At 49.9% G+C, this 15,629-nt stretch overlaps 1 protein-coding gene across 1 annotated transcript in view; it reads left to right on the plus strand.

Moving 5' to 3' along the window:
* Positions 1–15,629, plus strand: part of gramd1bb (GRAM domain containing 1Bb) — a 58,371-nt gene that overhangs the window by 35,331 nt on the left and 7,411 nt on the right. Inside the window, exons 4-10 of the mRNA XM_084674338.1 lie at positions 1,949–2,159; positions 8,427–8,447; positions 9,164–9,187; positions 14,766–14,850; positions 15,014–15,117; positions 15,233–15,328; positions 15,445–15,525. Coding sequence (XP_084530464.1) covers positions 1,949–2,159; positions 8,427–8,447; positions 9,164–9,187; positions 14,766–14,850; positions 15,014–15,117; positions 15,233–15,328; positions 15,445–15,525 — 622 coding nt within the window. The remainder of the gene's footprint in view (positions 1–1,948; positions 2,160–8,426; positions 8,448–9,163; positions 9,188–14,765; positions 14,851–15,013; positions 15,118–15,232; positions 15,329–15,444; positions 15,526–15,629) is intronic.

Below are 15,629 nucleotides of genomic sequence, written 5' to 3' on the forward strand. Positions count from 1 at the left end.
GAGGGAGTAATTGTGTGCTTGGGGGTGTGCGTGCGTATCTTTCTAATTGTGTATCTGTGTTTATGTATGCAGTGTCTCCTTTCCGACAGTCATTTTGATTTGGCGGGAATTGTAATGCCACAATGCACATGGAATATGATTCACGGAGACAAAAACCACTTAACAGTCTCCTGTCAAGGCTCCTATATCAAACAATATTGTGCTGTATAAACCCATTACAATCATCTTACAGAGTACGCATAGGATACAAATGCTAATGTAACGTGCAGCCACATTACTTCTGCGTATCATGTACAAATCAGCACAAATGCTGTAGATAAGCACAGTCGCCGTGGCCTTAGCCAGATAACAGTTTGGGCTTTTACAGAACTTTACCTTCTGCAAACACACAAGTGGCCTTCACTGCTAATCACTATGATTTCGCTGTAAGCGTTTCAGGCCCTGCTGAAACAGTAGGATGGCATAGGTGCCCCTCTTCGGGGAACGCCATTGGTCGGCCATGACGTCATGACTTGCATAACGACGTCCATGTAAAGTAGCCGGCCTGTCCGAACACACAGATCCCACAGAACACACTGATCCCTTACAGGTCTTTTGTTAGGCCCACTCGTCATTGTGAGTGTGTGTGTGTGTGCGTGTGTGTGTGTGCGCACACACAGGTAGTGTAAGAAAGGAGAGTGTCTGGTCCTGTAACCCACGGGTTACCGGATAGGGGCTTAGACCTGGACTAACCCCAGAGACTCAGTGATCCTCACTCTTCTCCCAAGCACCGCCTCTCTATCTATGTTTCCACTCTTTCAGCAACAGCAACGACACAGCAAAGAGACACAGAGAGAGGCCAAGAGTGAGGGACATGGGGGAAAAATGTATCCAACCAGATATACTTCCAACTAATTGCCTTGAAGTTTAGTGAGCGGATTTGAGTCTGAGTTTTTTATGGACAGTTAGGATAGCTGCATTTCACTGCAGTCTGGCAACAGATGGAGATAAAGATTCGAAAAGAAGGAAAGAGCCGTTAATATGGAACATGGCCTGGTTATCGCCTCTGTAGATGTTCCTCCCTCTTTGACTCCAGCTGACGTTTCCATGGTTTCCTTCTTCATTGTTGATCATTCAATAATCAGTCATTTTGACACATCTTGCTATCAACGTCGCACCTTGAGCCATACAATAGTACACATTTATAACACACTTCCCTTTTGTACATTACATACCATGGAATACTATGATTTGTGTGTTATGTTGTTCAATTGACACATTTGGGGAGGGAACGATTACAAAATACACCAGGAGGGTTGATCAGTTGGCTCAGTCTGTGTTTGTGTAGGGTGGGTGATATCGGCGGGGGCTCTCTGACGTGTCGTCGCCTTGCTTTTAGCCTCTGAACCAAGCTAGCTTGTTGGCCGTGTTGTTGCTGTCGGACTCTAGAATTAGCCTCTAGTTCCCGCTAGGCTGTGCGAATGGATGGCTGTTGAAGCCTATTAAGCCTGATGTAACCTGATTAGCAGTCCTAGGGATGAGGCTGTGGGAAGGCTGGGGAAGGGAGAGAGCAGTCTGTTCATTGGTGCAGGTGTCGACAAGCCTGTAGGACAGAAGCGTATTAGAATCCTTTTCATGGCTCAAACTTAGATAAGGTGTTGACATGAAGGATGTCATGTGGATGCAGTTAGCTGGCAAGGCTACCGTATGGGTCACTGGAAAGGTTGCTGTTCCCCTTGTCAACTGCTAACGGCCTCTTTTGCTGACCAGCACACGCGAAAAGAAACACATTCATGCCCGTGCAAACATTTGTGTAGGCCATTAAATCAACGAATGTACATTTATCACGTTGATGTGACATGAATGTCTTTGTGTTTCATACTGTCTGTCTGTCTGTCTGTCTGTCTCTCTCTCTCTCTCTCTCTCTCATGCTCTCTCTCTCATGCTCTCCCTCTCTCTCCCCCACCAGCACTGCCAGTAACTCGAACAGGAGCACGCCTGCTTGCTCGCCCATTCTGCGTAAGCGCTCGCGCTCGCCCACGCCCCAGAGCCTGGAGGGTGAGACCATGGTGGAGAAGGGCTCGGACCACTCCTCTGACAAGTCCCCCTCCACCCCCGAGCAGGTGGTCCAGCGCACCTACTCCGTGCAGTCTGCGCGCAGCGGAGGAAAGAACTCCAAGGTGAGCCTCGTCGCGCAGCTCCGTCACTGTCCCCCCCTCCCCCTTTTCACACTCTCAACACAGCATAGGGTTAATGTTTACAACTCCCGAGGTGAGCCTTGTCGCGCAGCTCTGTCACAGCCCCCCCCCCCCCCCCCTTCCACACTCTCAACACTTCAGAACTGGAGTCTAGCTTCCACTGGAATACCCTTCTCTTCCCTGGGATCATTGTAAGGATTTCCACAGCCCTAGCTGGTAACGTGTATCATGGGAAGCGTCTCATTTGATGGATATGGGAAAAGTCAAAAAGGCAGGGCATGAACAGGAGCCAATACTTTATCCATAAAGTTTGTGACAAGCAATATAGCTAGTTGCACAGTGTTTCTGTAGTGTCACATAGTCAACTTGAAAACTGGGCCAACTGCGTCCTCGAAAACTATCTTCACTGCAGACTAAAACACCCTGCTTTGAAAACACACCTGAACAGTTACAGTGGAATAGGACACGTAAACAACTAGATTTTTGACTCTTGACAATCGGTGTTCATACAGAAAGGTCGCCTTATTCATCATATAAGCCCCTAAGATGTTGTTATTAACATGTATTTGGTAAGACCGTAAACTGTCAAATGATTATACTGTAAAGTGACTGATGAGCCCAAAGCTCCAGTCATTTAATGTGAAAGGGGCTGATGTTGATGGTTTTGTATTAGCTCTGTGCTTTTCTTTGCCATTTTATAGTGTTGTTTACCCCCTCATACCCCAGCGTCAGCCCTGCCATATTCCGTACTGTCCACCCAGGAAGTCGTGTCCTACACCGCCATACAGCCTGCTGTCATATCTGTATGGTTGGTGCCCAATAGGATCACAACCTTCAGGATCCAGGTCAGCTCTGCGGCCGAGTTGTCTCCAGTTCTGAATGTCCAGGTCCACCCAGATCCAAAGGACTCCTCTCTAGACAGGCTAGATATCCATCTACGTCCCATCCCCCTGTCTTCTCCTCCCAGGCCTGGTGCAGAGCGCTATTGTAATGAGCAGCTCCCCGCTCCTCCTCTCAGGCATCGCGGTTGCCGCAGGCTCCTCAGTGAGACGTGCTTCTGACCCGGAGAGGGCGGAAGCGGGTCGAGAGGTTCTAGTGGGGCTCGTCTCCGTCTCGAGGGCGCCGGGTGAAGGACGGTGGCGCCATTTTGTTTGCTCATTAGCTCGATCCAGCTTCGCTTTGACTCGAGCTGAAAATGGTCAGAGAAAAACATTTAATTAATATTCATCTGAATTTTTCACTATATTCTGATATATATATATATATATATGTACAAAATTCTAAATCAAGGATACCCAATACCCTTTTCAGTAACTATCACCTTTACTTCCCAAAAATTCAGCCTTTAATGCAAGTGTGAATTCAAGAGGACAGCTTAGATATGCGATTTTCAAAGATTATAGACATTTCGGAACAATTTGATAAGTCAGTCCTTCATTGTGTGCGTGAGGGGTTGGGACAAGGCAAAGGTCTGTCTGTGGATGTAATGACGTTTTCTACTTTTGCAGTTTATGTGGTGGCCTGCTTTTGTAATTGGTGATTGCCCTAGGTCAATAATGTTTGTGTTATCTCAATTCACAGCCATGATTTCCCCCCGTCCATTTTCTCATTCACTAGTTGCTCACAGCTCTCCAGCCCTGTTGGTGACAGTTAGTCCCTTCTGTGACCATTTTTGTTTTATTTTATCCATCCTTCTCTTCTTAACATACGAGGCGCTTGCTTTTCTTTCTTACTTTCGCTGCTAGAGTGTCATTTAAAATGTCTGTGATCTGAAACTGACTGTTCTACTCTTCTTTGGGTTCCTTCAGCTGTCGTCTTTTCTTGCAGTTCCTTTATTCATTTGTTTTTTTCGTTCCTGAATTTTCTTTTTCTTCTCCTGATGCATGCTAGTCTCACAAGCGACTTTCCAAAGTAAGCATTACTCTTTTCTGTTCTCTGCACCCCTATGCTCCCTGCCTTGTGTCCTGTCTTGTGAGATATTCTGTGCGCCACCTGCCCCCCCCCCCTCTCCCTGCAACCCCCTCCCCCCCTTCCCACCCCCACCACCACCGAGGCAGATGGCATCCATTTTGTTGTGCCCTACCCCACTCCTTTGTCGCCCTGCCCGCTTTTGAACACACCCTATTCTCCTCCTCCCTTCTCCCCTCAGTGCTAGCCTCCAAACATGTCTCTCTCTCTCTTTCTGATTCTTTTTTCCTCTCTCTCTCTCTCTCTCTCTTTCTGATTCTTTTTTCTCTCTCTCTCTCTCTCTCTCTCTCTCTCTCTCTCTCTCTCTCTCTCTCTCTCTTTCTGATTCTTTTTTCCTCTCTCTCTCTCTCTCTCTCTCTCTCTCTCTCTCTCTCTCTCTCTCTCTCTCTCTCTCTCTCTCTCTTTCTGATTCTTTTTCTCTCTCTCTCTCTCTCTCTCTCTCTCTCTCTCTCTCTCTCTCTCTCTCTCTCTCTTTCTGATCTCTCTCTCTCTCTCTCTCTCTCTCTCTCTCTCTCTCTCTCTCTCTCTCTCTCTCTCTCTCTCTTTCTGATTCTTTTTTCCTCTCTCTCTCTCTCTCTCTCTCTCTCTCTCTCTCTCTCTCTCTCTCTCTCTCTCTCTCTCTCTCTCTCTCTCTCTTTCTGATTCTTTTTTCCTCTCTCTCTCTCTCTCTCTCTCTCTCTCTCTCTCTCTCTCTCTCTCTCTCTCTTCTGATTCTTTTTTCTTTTTTCCTCTCTCTCTCTCTCTCTCTCTCTCTCTCTCTCTCTCTCTCTCTCTCTCTCATTTCATGCGCTTTGGCCTGCTTCCCCTCCCCTCCCTACACCCTGCCTCCCATCCCAAAATCCATCAAGACTTGCACATGACCCCATCGATGTGTTTGAGCGCCCCCTCCCCACCCCCGTTATAAATAGTCATCTGTGATAGTGAGTAAGTAGCTGAGAGCATAGGAGAGGGGCGGGAGGGGAGGGAGGGAGGGAGGGAGGGAGGGAGGGAGGGAGGGAGGGAGGGAGGGAGGGAGGGAGGGAGGGAGGGAGGGAGGGAGGGAGGGAGGGAGGGAGGGAGGGAGGGAGGGAGGGAGGGAGGGAGGGCTTTTAAACCCTCTCTGCATCCATCCTTATGACTCCTGGCACATCATGAATTCTTGATTAAGGCCCGGCCTCCCTCTCTGCAGGAGACGCCCCTCCTGCCAGGCACCAGCAGACCAAAATATCTTGCTTCTTATTGTCGTGCCTGCTTGTCACGCTCTGGCATTTCAGCGTCGATCCACAGTCCTGTGGATCTGCTGAAGCTCCTCTGTGTCTCTGTATTCCGGTTTGGTTTTGAACAGGCAGGTACACTGAAGAGCAGTAAGACAGGCAGACAGGCAGACAGATAAGCTGACAGTCAAGCAGGTAGACTGGCACAGACACAGACTGTCATTGTTAATGGCAGCCAATAGCCATGGGTTCACTTCCACCCAGCCCCGCCGCCACACACACACACACACACACAGAAACCAAATAGATAGATGACATCACCCCTCAGGACTGCCAACCCCCGCCAAACCCCCCTTCCCTCCACCCTCACATGCCCCCTCCCTGGCACAGCCCCACCCAACAAGTCCCCAACACCAGTGGCCGTGTGCGGTCGTCCGGACAACGTGAGCTCTGTCACCCCTACTCTAACGCAATCCAAATATCAGGCGGGGCCGAGAGAGGGGCGCCCTCGCCGGCGGGGGGACCTCGCTGGTGAGCAGACAACAGGCTGATTGGCCGCTTCAGTGGCGATGGCCCCGCCCCCCTCGTTGTCGGTTTATATAACTGCTGAGGAGGCACAGAGAGAGGGCCCGCCATCGTACTGTGCACGCACCCAATCACCGAAGGGGCTTTAGAAGCATCGACCAATTAGGACCAGTCGCATGTCGGGGGGACGCGAGGAAAGTTGCACGACTTGACAAACTTCACAGCAAGGGAGTGCGAGTTTAGCCGGAGCGTGCTCTTGCATGGGCACTGCACCCGCTGGGATTCAGATTAGGAGTTGGAAACGTGGTGCTTTGTCGGCTCGACATGAGTTCATGTTGGTCTTTTCTGTCTCGCTTTATCGTTTTGTTGTTTTGCTCACTCCTTTGTTAACTTTTCGTTTTTCTTCCAGTATGACAGACTAAACCTGATTAAAGTAAGCATTGCTTTTTTTGTACTTTGACCCCTAGTCCAGTTTGACCACATGCCCCCCTTCCCTTTCCGCCCTCTCCTCTGTTGCTGTGGCATCTCAATAGTCTTAAGATAGTCTCCTTGACTCCTTCCCTCTCCTCTTGAAACAGCTCCTGTTTCCTTCCTCTGCACTGATACGATAATCCCACAGGCCAAGCGTAAGGCCTATCTTGCCTTTTCAGGTGTTCAAGCTCAGGGTAGAGATGCGGAGATGCACCCAGGCGTGTTGTTCTCAGACCAGCACCCTCCTGATGTGTTGCACTGTGTCCCCAGCAGATTAGTCCTCGGTATTCTCCCAGTACCCTTCACCTGCGGGCTTCACGGTTTGTCCCTAGTGAGGCGAAAACGCCTCATTTACTGTAGATTAAGCAGCGAACCCGGACGTCCGAGAAATCCAAACCAGCTTGTTTTTAATCTCTTGTTGTTGGTCAGCCTGGCGGCTTTTTGCCTTATCCGCGGCGTTTTGTTGGACACACACACAGGAACAGCACGGGTTGACCTTCCTCGGCTTGTGTATCCATTGTGTCGGTCACTGCTTCTCAGACCCCGTTAGCGAGAAGGCGACCTGCTTGGCTAACGTCGTAGCTACTGCGTCTGGTTGTGTTGTGTCGAGGAGAGGGCTGGTTGGCTGACGTGCGGGGGTCTGCTGCCCCAGCAGTGGCGTGTTGTGTAAAACAGGGCAAGGTCTCTCTGATCTGTGGAGGAATCCGGGGCAGGAGAAAGACACACGCTGCTGCAGTACACACGGGTCCTGTGTTACCCGGTCACGTAATCGGGGGAGGGGGGGGGGGGGGGGGTCGTGTGTCCACACGCGCGCGCGACACACTGCCTTGTCCCCCTTCAAGACCCGAACGCACGGTCAAACTCTCAGTCCCGCATTCCAAGCACGTGGAATACAGCAAAACGCACACAGGCAACCCGTAAACACGCGAGCACGCCCGCGGACACTTAGCACACCTAAGTCTCCTCTCACGTCTCTGTCACCTTCAGATCAGATTATCCCGCAGTAAAGCCACCGTCGTCAGGTCCGGCCCCAACGCCTCTCTCTGCCTCAGACAGGGAACACTAAACGCTTGTGCCATGCAATATTCAACTCTCAATCGAACGTAGCAGCCGTTTAGGATATCGCCTTTTTTGTAGCCTTTAAAGACAAACCATATTTCTTTCCCGTATATATATATATATATATATTTGAACTTTTTTTTAAAGGTGCTTAAGGAAGAGTAGCTTCAAGGACTGTCAATCATGCTTGTTGGTTTGCTTTTGTCAATGTCCTCCTTTTGCCCCATGTCCTGGATGGTACCCAGCATGTTCCCTTCACCAGTCCCCTATGTGCTCCTGACATTCTAAACATTCTCCATGACAGTTAGAACACAACAGGTGAGTTCCTCTGTGTTGACTGCGCAGCTTCGGTCATGGTCTCAAAGAGAGACCCTCCATCCGTGCTGCCCTCTGCTGTACACGTACAGACACAGCAGGCTCACTCGCCGTCAACATCTCCCCCATCCTAAGCGGCAAACTCCCAAATCTGCATATAGCTCAAGCGCTAAATTATGTTCCACTGAATCTGGTTCAACACACTCTGAACGCCTTCCCTTTCCTCAGCCCACCCACTCAGAACCATGTGGTGTGACCATTCCTTTTACATTTGCGAGGTAGACACACCAAAAGAAATGACCTAAGTAAAATACAAACGAGGTTCCTAAAAAACGGTCCCACTGCAAGACCTTTGTGTCACTCGCCAGTGGTCTCCGTGTTCATTTGTAAACATAGCTGAAAGATGACCTTCATCCCACTTGCTATAAATACCCACTGTGTTTGTTTACGGTACAGAATCCCCCAAGCCAACTGTTGCTGTGTCTTTGTCGGATTGACTTACACTTGTCTCCCTCTCCCTCTCCCTCTCCCTCTCCCTCTCCCTCTCCCTCTCCCTCTCCCTCTCCCTCTCCCTCTCCCTCTCCCTCTCCCTCCCTCTCTCTCTCTCTCTCTCTCTCTCTCTCTCTCTCTCTCTCTCTCCCTCTCCTCTCTCTCTCTCTCTCTCTCTCCCTCTCTCTCTCTCTCTCTCTCTCTCTCCTTCCTGTGTCTGCTTCCACAGAAGAGCCAGAGCTGGTACAACGTAAGTCTTACCCATCTCCTTTACTCTACTTTTGTCAGATTGTGCGTGTGTGCGTGTGCTGAGCGGGTGGTCAGCTATTGTGTGTGTGTGTGTGCGTGTGCGTGTGTGTTTGTGTGTGTGTGTAAGTATAAGATGCACGCTCAGAGAGCGGGATGGGAATGTTAGTAATGAGGTGAAGGATCCCTGGCCTCTGTCCCGTGTGATTGGACAAGGGCCCCAGTGACGTCATCTCCCATGAACCTCAGGTAACCTCAGAGACTAAACCTTCAAGCAGGTGGGACCTCAGGATCCACTTTGAGTTTGGGGTATGGGAGCCACTGGATGTGGATAACGATTTGGAAGTCACCGTGTCCTTTGAACAGGATTTGTTTTGATCCACTTTCCAAACAGTCCTCGCAGTTTTATGTTTTGCCACAAGAGGGTGCACTACACCGTTTAGCTGCCATTCTCATGCTGCACCCGAGACGTGCTCAATCTATGAATCTTGTGTATATCCAAAGTAAAGCCTCTGACGGCGACTTAGCCTTTAAATGTACGGTGTCTTCTGTGGTGACCCCAAGGGGAGTTGGGGTTGCTGAACGTAGTTCCAGCAGTTTCTTCTAACAGTGACAATGTTGGACTCCTTTTTTTTTTTTCCTCCCTTGTGTGGTTGTTTTATCCTTTTTCTTTGTGTGTTCTCTGTGTCCCTGTGCCGTTTCCTCCCCCTCTCTTCCCAGCATGAAAGACAGCACATCCTGAGAGTAAGCATGAATAGTGTTCTTGTGCAACTTGCTCTTTATCTCACTAACTGGACTTCCTCCATTTTCTTGGGGTGCGGGTGGTCTGACGTCCTGTGCCTCTCATCCCATATTGGAGACAGTTTGGTTGCCACCTGAGAGGAAAACAACACCATGTCAAGTTAGAATTAAGAGTCAATTCCATTCTAAACTGACAGACTTCCCAAAGTGTTGTATCTCAAGACCGTCCGTTGCCTCACTGAGGTCTGGTCTTGGACAAAAAAAGCAACGACCATGTTAGTTTCCCCAAACAGCACCCACCCTGAAAGAGGGTGTTGTCTTGTAAAACAGGATGTGACATCAAGATGGGAACATTTGACATTGCGCATCAAACAGGTGTTTTCTCGTGTCTGAGGAAGTCGGCGACGCTTCTTCCCGTGACTCTGGTACACGACAGGTGGTAACAAATCTGCGCTCCACGCATCCTAAAACTGAAAGCTACGAAGCACCATCTGTGTGGACCAGCCTCGTCTGATGGAGGTGGAGCGAGATGCTACTAGCATTAGCATGTTCCCCCTCTCCAGCTCAGTGTTCAAGTACCTGTCATGGTCCGAATTGTTTTGGTTTCGGTGTTGGCTTTGGGTGCACCTCCATGACGCACCTCCATCTTGTCGAGAAGAGGCATGGTCCATAGATGTAAATGCTTTCTGATATTCCTACGGGGAACTAACTCACTTTCCTCTCTCTCTAACGACTCCGTTATTGAATTTGTCAATAAAATACCAATGTACATTTGGCGCTACTCTTTGAAACATTCAGTTAGAGTAGTCTAATCGTTAAATGGCACTCTTTACACCCATTTAGAATGAATGATTTGACATATTCTGTTAGTGTATGTGCGTGCCTGTTTGTTTGTATGTGGCCACAAGTCCGTGTGTGTGTATTCATGTGCGTGTGCATTCATGACTGCGCATGTGGCGTCTCAAAATGGCTGTGATGACCTCCCATGGCACTGAGTCCACAGTGATTACAACCCAACCGTCCTAATGTGAGCTCTGAGCCAGAGAGACAGAATGTGTGTGTGTGCGTGCGTGCGTGCGTGCGTGAGGGAGAGAGAGAGAGAGAGAGAGAGAGAGAGAGAAAGAGAGAGAGAGAGAGAGAGAGCGAGAGAGAGAGAGAGAGAGAGAGAGAGAGAGAGAGAGATAGCAAACCACATCCAGGCAACTGGACTCATAGATACGGATGAGTCACAAACAAAGAAGTGCACGTCTGACACTTCCTGTATGCTTTCTTTGTGACTAAAGCTTTGACGATGGGGTTTATTAATCATTCCTCGTCGAGCTATTGCGACGTAAGCTCGGGTCAGACGTCATGGTTTTTGGTTTTCCTCTGGAGTGTGTAAAGGTTTGAAGGTTGTCGTCCCGTTCGTCTTTTTGCCGTTTTTCTCATCCAAAACATTCTGGGGTTCATTGACCCGGAGTGACGCAGGGAGAGGTGGAGGGAGGAGGAGGATAGGGCTAGTGCAAGCACTTGGTCGTGATGTTTACCCTGAAGTCCGTAAATTTTTACACAAAGAGGGCCAGTGTAGAGGCTATCTACATCACATGCTATGCCTCAGTCCTATTTGGTGAGAAATAGCAGGATTTTTTTCTCCAGTTTTCTCTGGCTACAGGTTACATTTTAGAACAGAAGGCTAATATATACAGTCCCAACAGTAAGCAGGCAGTACAATCAAGGTCAACCCTGCAATGAAGGCCACTTTTTTTGTCCATCTTGGTCTTGAAGGTGCTGACTGATGTTCTTACTGCTATAGTACATCTGTTTCTATTAACCCAAGGAACTGATACTCTACACTCATGCCCCTCCAAGGAATGACAGGCCATTGGGCAGGGGAAGGTAGAATATGGGAGGCATCACTCACAAACACGCGCGCACACACACCTTCATTGACATTCCCCTCTCGCCTTTTACAACAGCCCAGGGCAGGGCCGTGGGTGAAAGAGTGGGCTCATTGTTGGCGTGGAGACGGACAGTAACCCCCCCCCCCCCCCCCTCCTCCTCCCCCTCCTACACGAGAGAGAGAGAGAGAGATGGAATGGAGCCCCACCCTTTGTGACTCTGGTGCCGGTCTCCGCCGTCTCTCTCTGTTTACCCAGGACGTTAATGGTTAACACAGTGCCATAGCAACAATCTATATCCTGTCTCCATCACCTGAGACTGGCTGTGTTTTTGACACTGTCTCCGGGAGAGAGGTACAGTTTGGAGATACTTGGTAGCTTCAAATAATCCCAAAAATGTGTATACAAAGGGGACAGCACTGGAGTTTTTTTGTCGGTTGTTTTTGGAATGGGCGGTTATTTTGAGCTCTTGAGGAGTCTAACTCTGAAATTTCATCCGTGGGCGTGAAGGCATTTTCAACGGCAGCTCTTTCTTGGGGAGCCTGCGAAAGGATTTCGCAATTGTACCGTGAACAAAGACAGCTCAGGACCATTTCCCCTGTCACGTTCAGTTTCCTGCAGCTCCCTGCTGCATATGATTTAGCTGGCGGTCAAAGGCAGGGGGGCGGTGGTGGTGGAAAAAGTACTGTTCAGGAAAGGGGTGGAATTTGTGGCTGACTTCCAGCACACACAGATGTAACCACGGCACACCGGCTGGATGAAACGCCAATGTGAACCGAGCTGGTGGCGTTGTTTTTGCCCCTGTCCCTCTCTGTAGGTTTGTGGTTATCATAGCAAACGCCTCGTTGTGGACAGCGTCGACCCCTCCACGCCAAAGCAACGGATCCCATTTCGGGAGGGCGTCGCAAATCTTGTTGGACGACACTTGAAACAGTATAGTGGGAGGGATGGACAGATAGATATGAGCGCTAAATTGTTTTGTTGCGTCGCTTCCAAACTTGTTTACATTCTGGCACCGTTGCTATACCTCTCCATATTTAGCCTTCAGTCTTAAATCCAGGCATGCGACCCCCACGTAACTTGTCTGAAGATTGATAGGCTTGGGGGTTTTTTTTACCGACCAAGGTAACTGGAGGTTGTGTGTTCACATCTGTTCCCTGGAACTCCGTCACATTGTCGGTGAACAGGGCGGGAACAACACCAACTTTTACCTTCTCTCTGTCTCTCTTCTTTCCTTCCTGTCTCTGTTTCTGTCTTTCTCACGCTCCCCCTCTTTGTCTCTCTGCCTTACCGTCAGAGTTACTCAGAGTCCTTTTCATCTTTCTCAAGTCTGTCTCTCTTTATCTCTCTTGTTCCCTCTCTCCCCTTAACCAAATGTTTATCTATCTATCACTCCCTCCTCTGTAAGATAGTAGGAAGGTTTACTTTTGCCTTGTTCACAGCTGGTCTGTCTGAGACATTGCGAGACGTTGAGATCGGGACATCCCCAGCCAGCCAGCCAGCACGCAGTTGCATACACGCAAGCACCCTCGCCAGAAACAAACAGGAGCAATAATAATAAAAGACTTGTGGGCCAGAGGTTACTAGAGGGCAACGACCGTAACTGCTCTCCCTGTGTATGTGTGTGTGTGCGCATGTGAGAGAGAGAGAGAGAGAGAGAGCGGCTGGGATCATGTGGCAAGAGTCAGCTGGATCGAGCGTTCTCTCCTCACTCTAAAAAGGGAGCAGCGCCCACACTAGGGGCTAGTCTGTGAAGTCTCCAAGGCACCGGACAACAGCTCGGTGTATGCGGCCGCCCCGGACGGACTCAACAGAAGACCATCGCGATAGACTGATTTTGGGGGAGGGCAGAAGGGCATAAGGGGGATTTTAGACATCCGTGCCACGCGCTGCCCCCCGGGGAGATCATGGAGGCAGACCCAGAGGAGGAGCGGGAGCGGGCCTCGGATTGGGAGGAGATGCTCGAGCTAGACGAGGCGCTGGCGGGCTGGCTGCTGCAGGGGCCTGCCCGGGGGGAGTGGGGGTGGGAGTGGGGCTGGGCCACCTCGGACCTCCAGGACCCCGACTGGGACTCAGAGGAGGTGCCTGCCGTAAGTGACCCCCACCCGTAGAGAGCAGCACAGGTGTGTTGGGGAGAGGGGCTGGAAGGGAAGGGGGGGGGGGGGGGATCGTGAGCGGTAACTGGTGAAAGGGCTGGGGGGAGATGGAACTGTCTTTTGGCAGAGGGTGGCAGTTTTTGTATTCTAGCATGACGATGAACACGATAGAAACAGAGTGAGTCACTCGCTGTTTGGATTGTCCTATGGTCCATTGTGCTTGTCGTGTGTGTTTATGAGGTGTTGGGATTCTGTTGAACCGTCTACAGTAGCACAGGCAAGATGTTGAATAGCAGGGCGAAAAGCCAGTTGTTACCGTTGTTAATGTTTTTTTATTATTTGTTATATTATTATGGAAATGGTAATTAATTCAAATATGCACTGTGTCATTTTTTGTTTACACAAACAGGCTTCATTTCATATTCATCTCAAAGCTTGGTGTTGTTTTGTTAAACTATTGGTTTCCCTCCAAGTCTTAACCGAGTCACCGCCTTAACTGTGTTTCCACTTCAGAGTTGCCCAAGTTTTCAGGCGTTATGTGGTGGACATTAATGGGAACAATCTGTTGTTTTCCCCAAAGTTTTTTTTTTGTTGAATTTTTTCTTTCCGAAAGGATGTCTTTGGTTACAGTATTGGCAGACAACATTTCCTGAAGCTGTTTCTCTTCAAGGGAATAGCATCTGGCTAAGACACTCGGAGCACTTACCCACCCACCCACACACTCAGTGGATGCTTGCTCAGGGTTGTGGTACACCATAAACAAGCTTGTTGTCTGAAGCTCAGACCCAAGATAAGCCTGACCCTAATGGACGACGACATCTCCAGAGTGTGTCACTGCGTGTGTAAACAAAAGAAGAGAACATTCACTTTATGACCCCAAAATATTTTTACCACACCGACAAAAGAAACCCCCCTGCCCTGAACAAAGCCGTCTAACAAACGGGCCATTTAAGGAAGGCCTTCGTAAGATAAGATTATTTGCCGACGTCGAGAAGGGTTTGCCGGAAAGAAAATCCAGTCGGATTCGGGTGTCCTTGTCCATTGAACAAATGGCACATTGTGTGTTTGGTCGTCCCCTTCTCGTCACGGAACAATGTATCGCTGACTTGGGAATGTGGCTGGCGCGAGGGCATGCTCGTCAAGCATGTTTTTATTGGGTTTTAGGTACCGGTGGTTCGGGCCATTGTTCTTCTGCCTCTCCTCTCAATAAGGATGAAGGCAGGACGCCACAGGCAAAGCCAGAACATACATCTGCACCTCAGCATGCAGTACTGTGCATCCATCAGCAGTGCTTGCTTGTCAAAATCCCCCCCCCCCCCCATCACCCCTTTAGTCCTAAAATATGACCCCACACCTCATCTTTCCACTAACCCAAGGGGAGGTTTTAACAAGGTTGTGTCTCATCGGGAAGTGGGTGTGCTCGCGTGTGTGCACGTGTGTCTCTGTGTGTGCGCGGCAGGTTGCGTGAGTGGCCGAGAAAGTGTGGCTTGCGTGCGTGTATAGGCGTCGATCGCGGTGTGCGAGCGTGTGCGCGTGTGCGTGTTCCGGGGATGGCGCGCCGCATTTCCCCCCTCTCACCCTTCCCACGCCCGCTCTGTCTCTCGGCAGGTGCTGAGCCCCACCTACAAGCAGCGGAATGAGGACTTCAGGAAGCTGTTCAAGCACCTGCCGGACACGGAGCGCCTCATCGTCGGTGAGGGGATTGAGGGCCACGCGCCGTTGGGTGGCAGCTCTGTTGCTCACGTGAATCTGTCTGTGTGCCGTGGAAGAAGCATGGGGAAACCCCCTTTGTTCCACAGTAGCGTGAGGTCAGCCCGTGACCTTTTGTGACCTGTGACCTGTGTGTCTTCCGTCAGACTACTCCTGCGCCCTCCAGCGAGACATCCTCCTCCAGGGACGACTCTACCTCTCGGAAAACTGGATCTGTTTCTATAGCAACATCTTCCGCTGGGAAACGCTGGTGAGCTTCGGGGCTTCTGGATCCTTCTGTTGTGGTCTCTGGTCTTGAGTGGCGCTGTCGTGTTTAGTTTTGTTTTTTTATGGAGTGGATTGTGTGTGTGTGCTCGCGTCCGTAGCTGACCGTGCGGCTGAAGGACATCTGCTCGATGACGAAGGAGAAGACGGCACGCCTCATCCCCAATGCCATCCAGGTGTGCACAGACTCAGAGAAGGTGAGACCTCCGGCATGCCCACACAGCAAGTGTGAACGTCTCCATCGCTCACAGTCGGTGAAACGGAGCAAAGTGGTTTAAGTGGGCCTTTTTCTTTCACCGTTCTCCCTCTCTAGCACTTTTTCACCTCATTCGGTGCACGCGACAGGACTTACATGATGATGTTCCGACTGTGGCAGAATGCTCTCCTGGACAAGGTGAGTCAAGCAGGATTCTGCGAGATCCTCACAGGTGTATTCCTATGGTAACCATGCAAGATATTGATATATATATATATAGATATTGATTGATAAATATATTG

Source organism: Hypomesus nipponensis, chromosome 15 (genome assembly GCF_054491055.1).
Source record: "Hypomesus nipponensis isolate SF chromosome 15, ASM5449105v1, whole genome shotgun sequence".
In the NCBI taxonomy this organism is placed as follows: Eukaryota; Metazoa; Chordata; class Actinopteri; order Osmeriformes; family Osmeridae; genus Hypomesus; species Hypomesus nipponensis.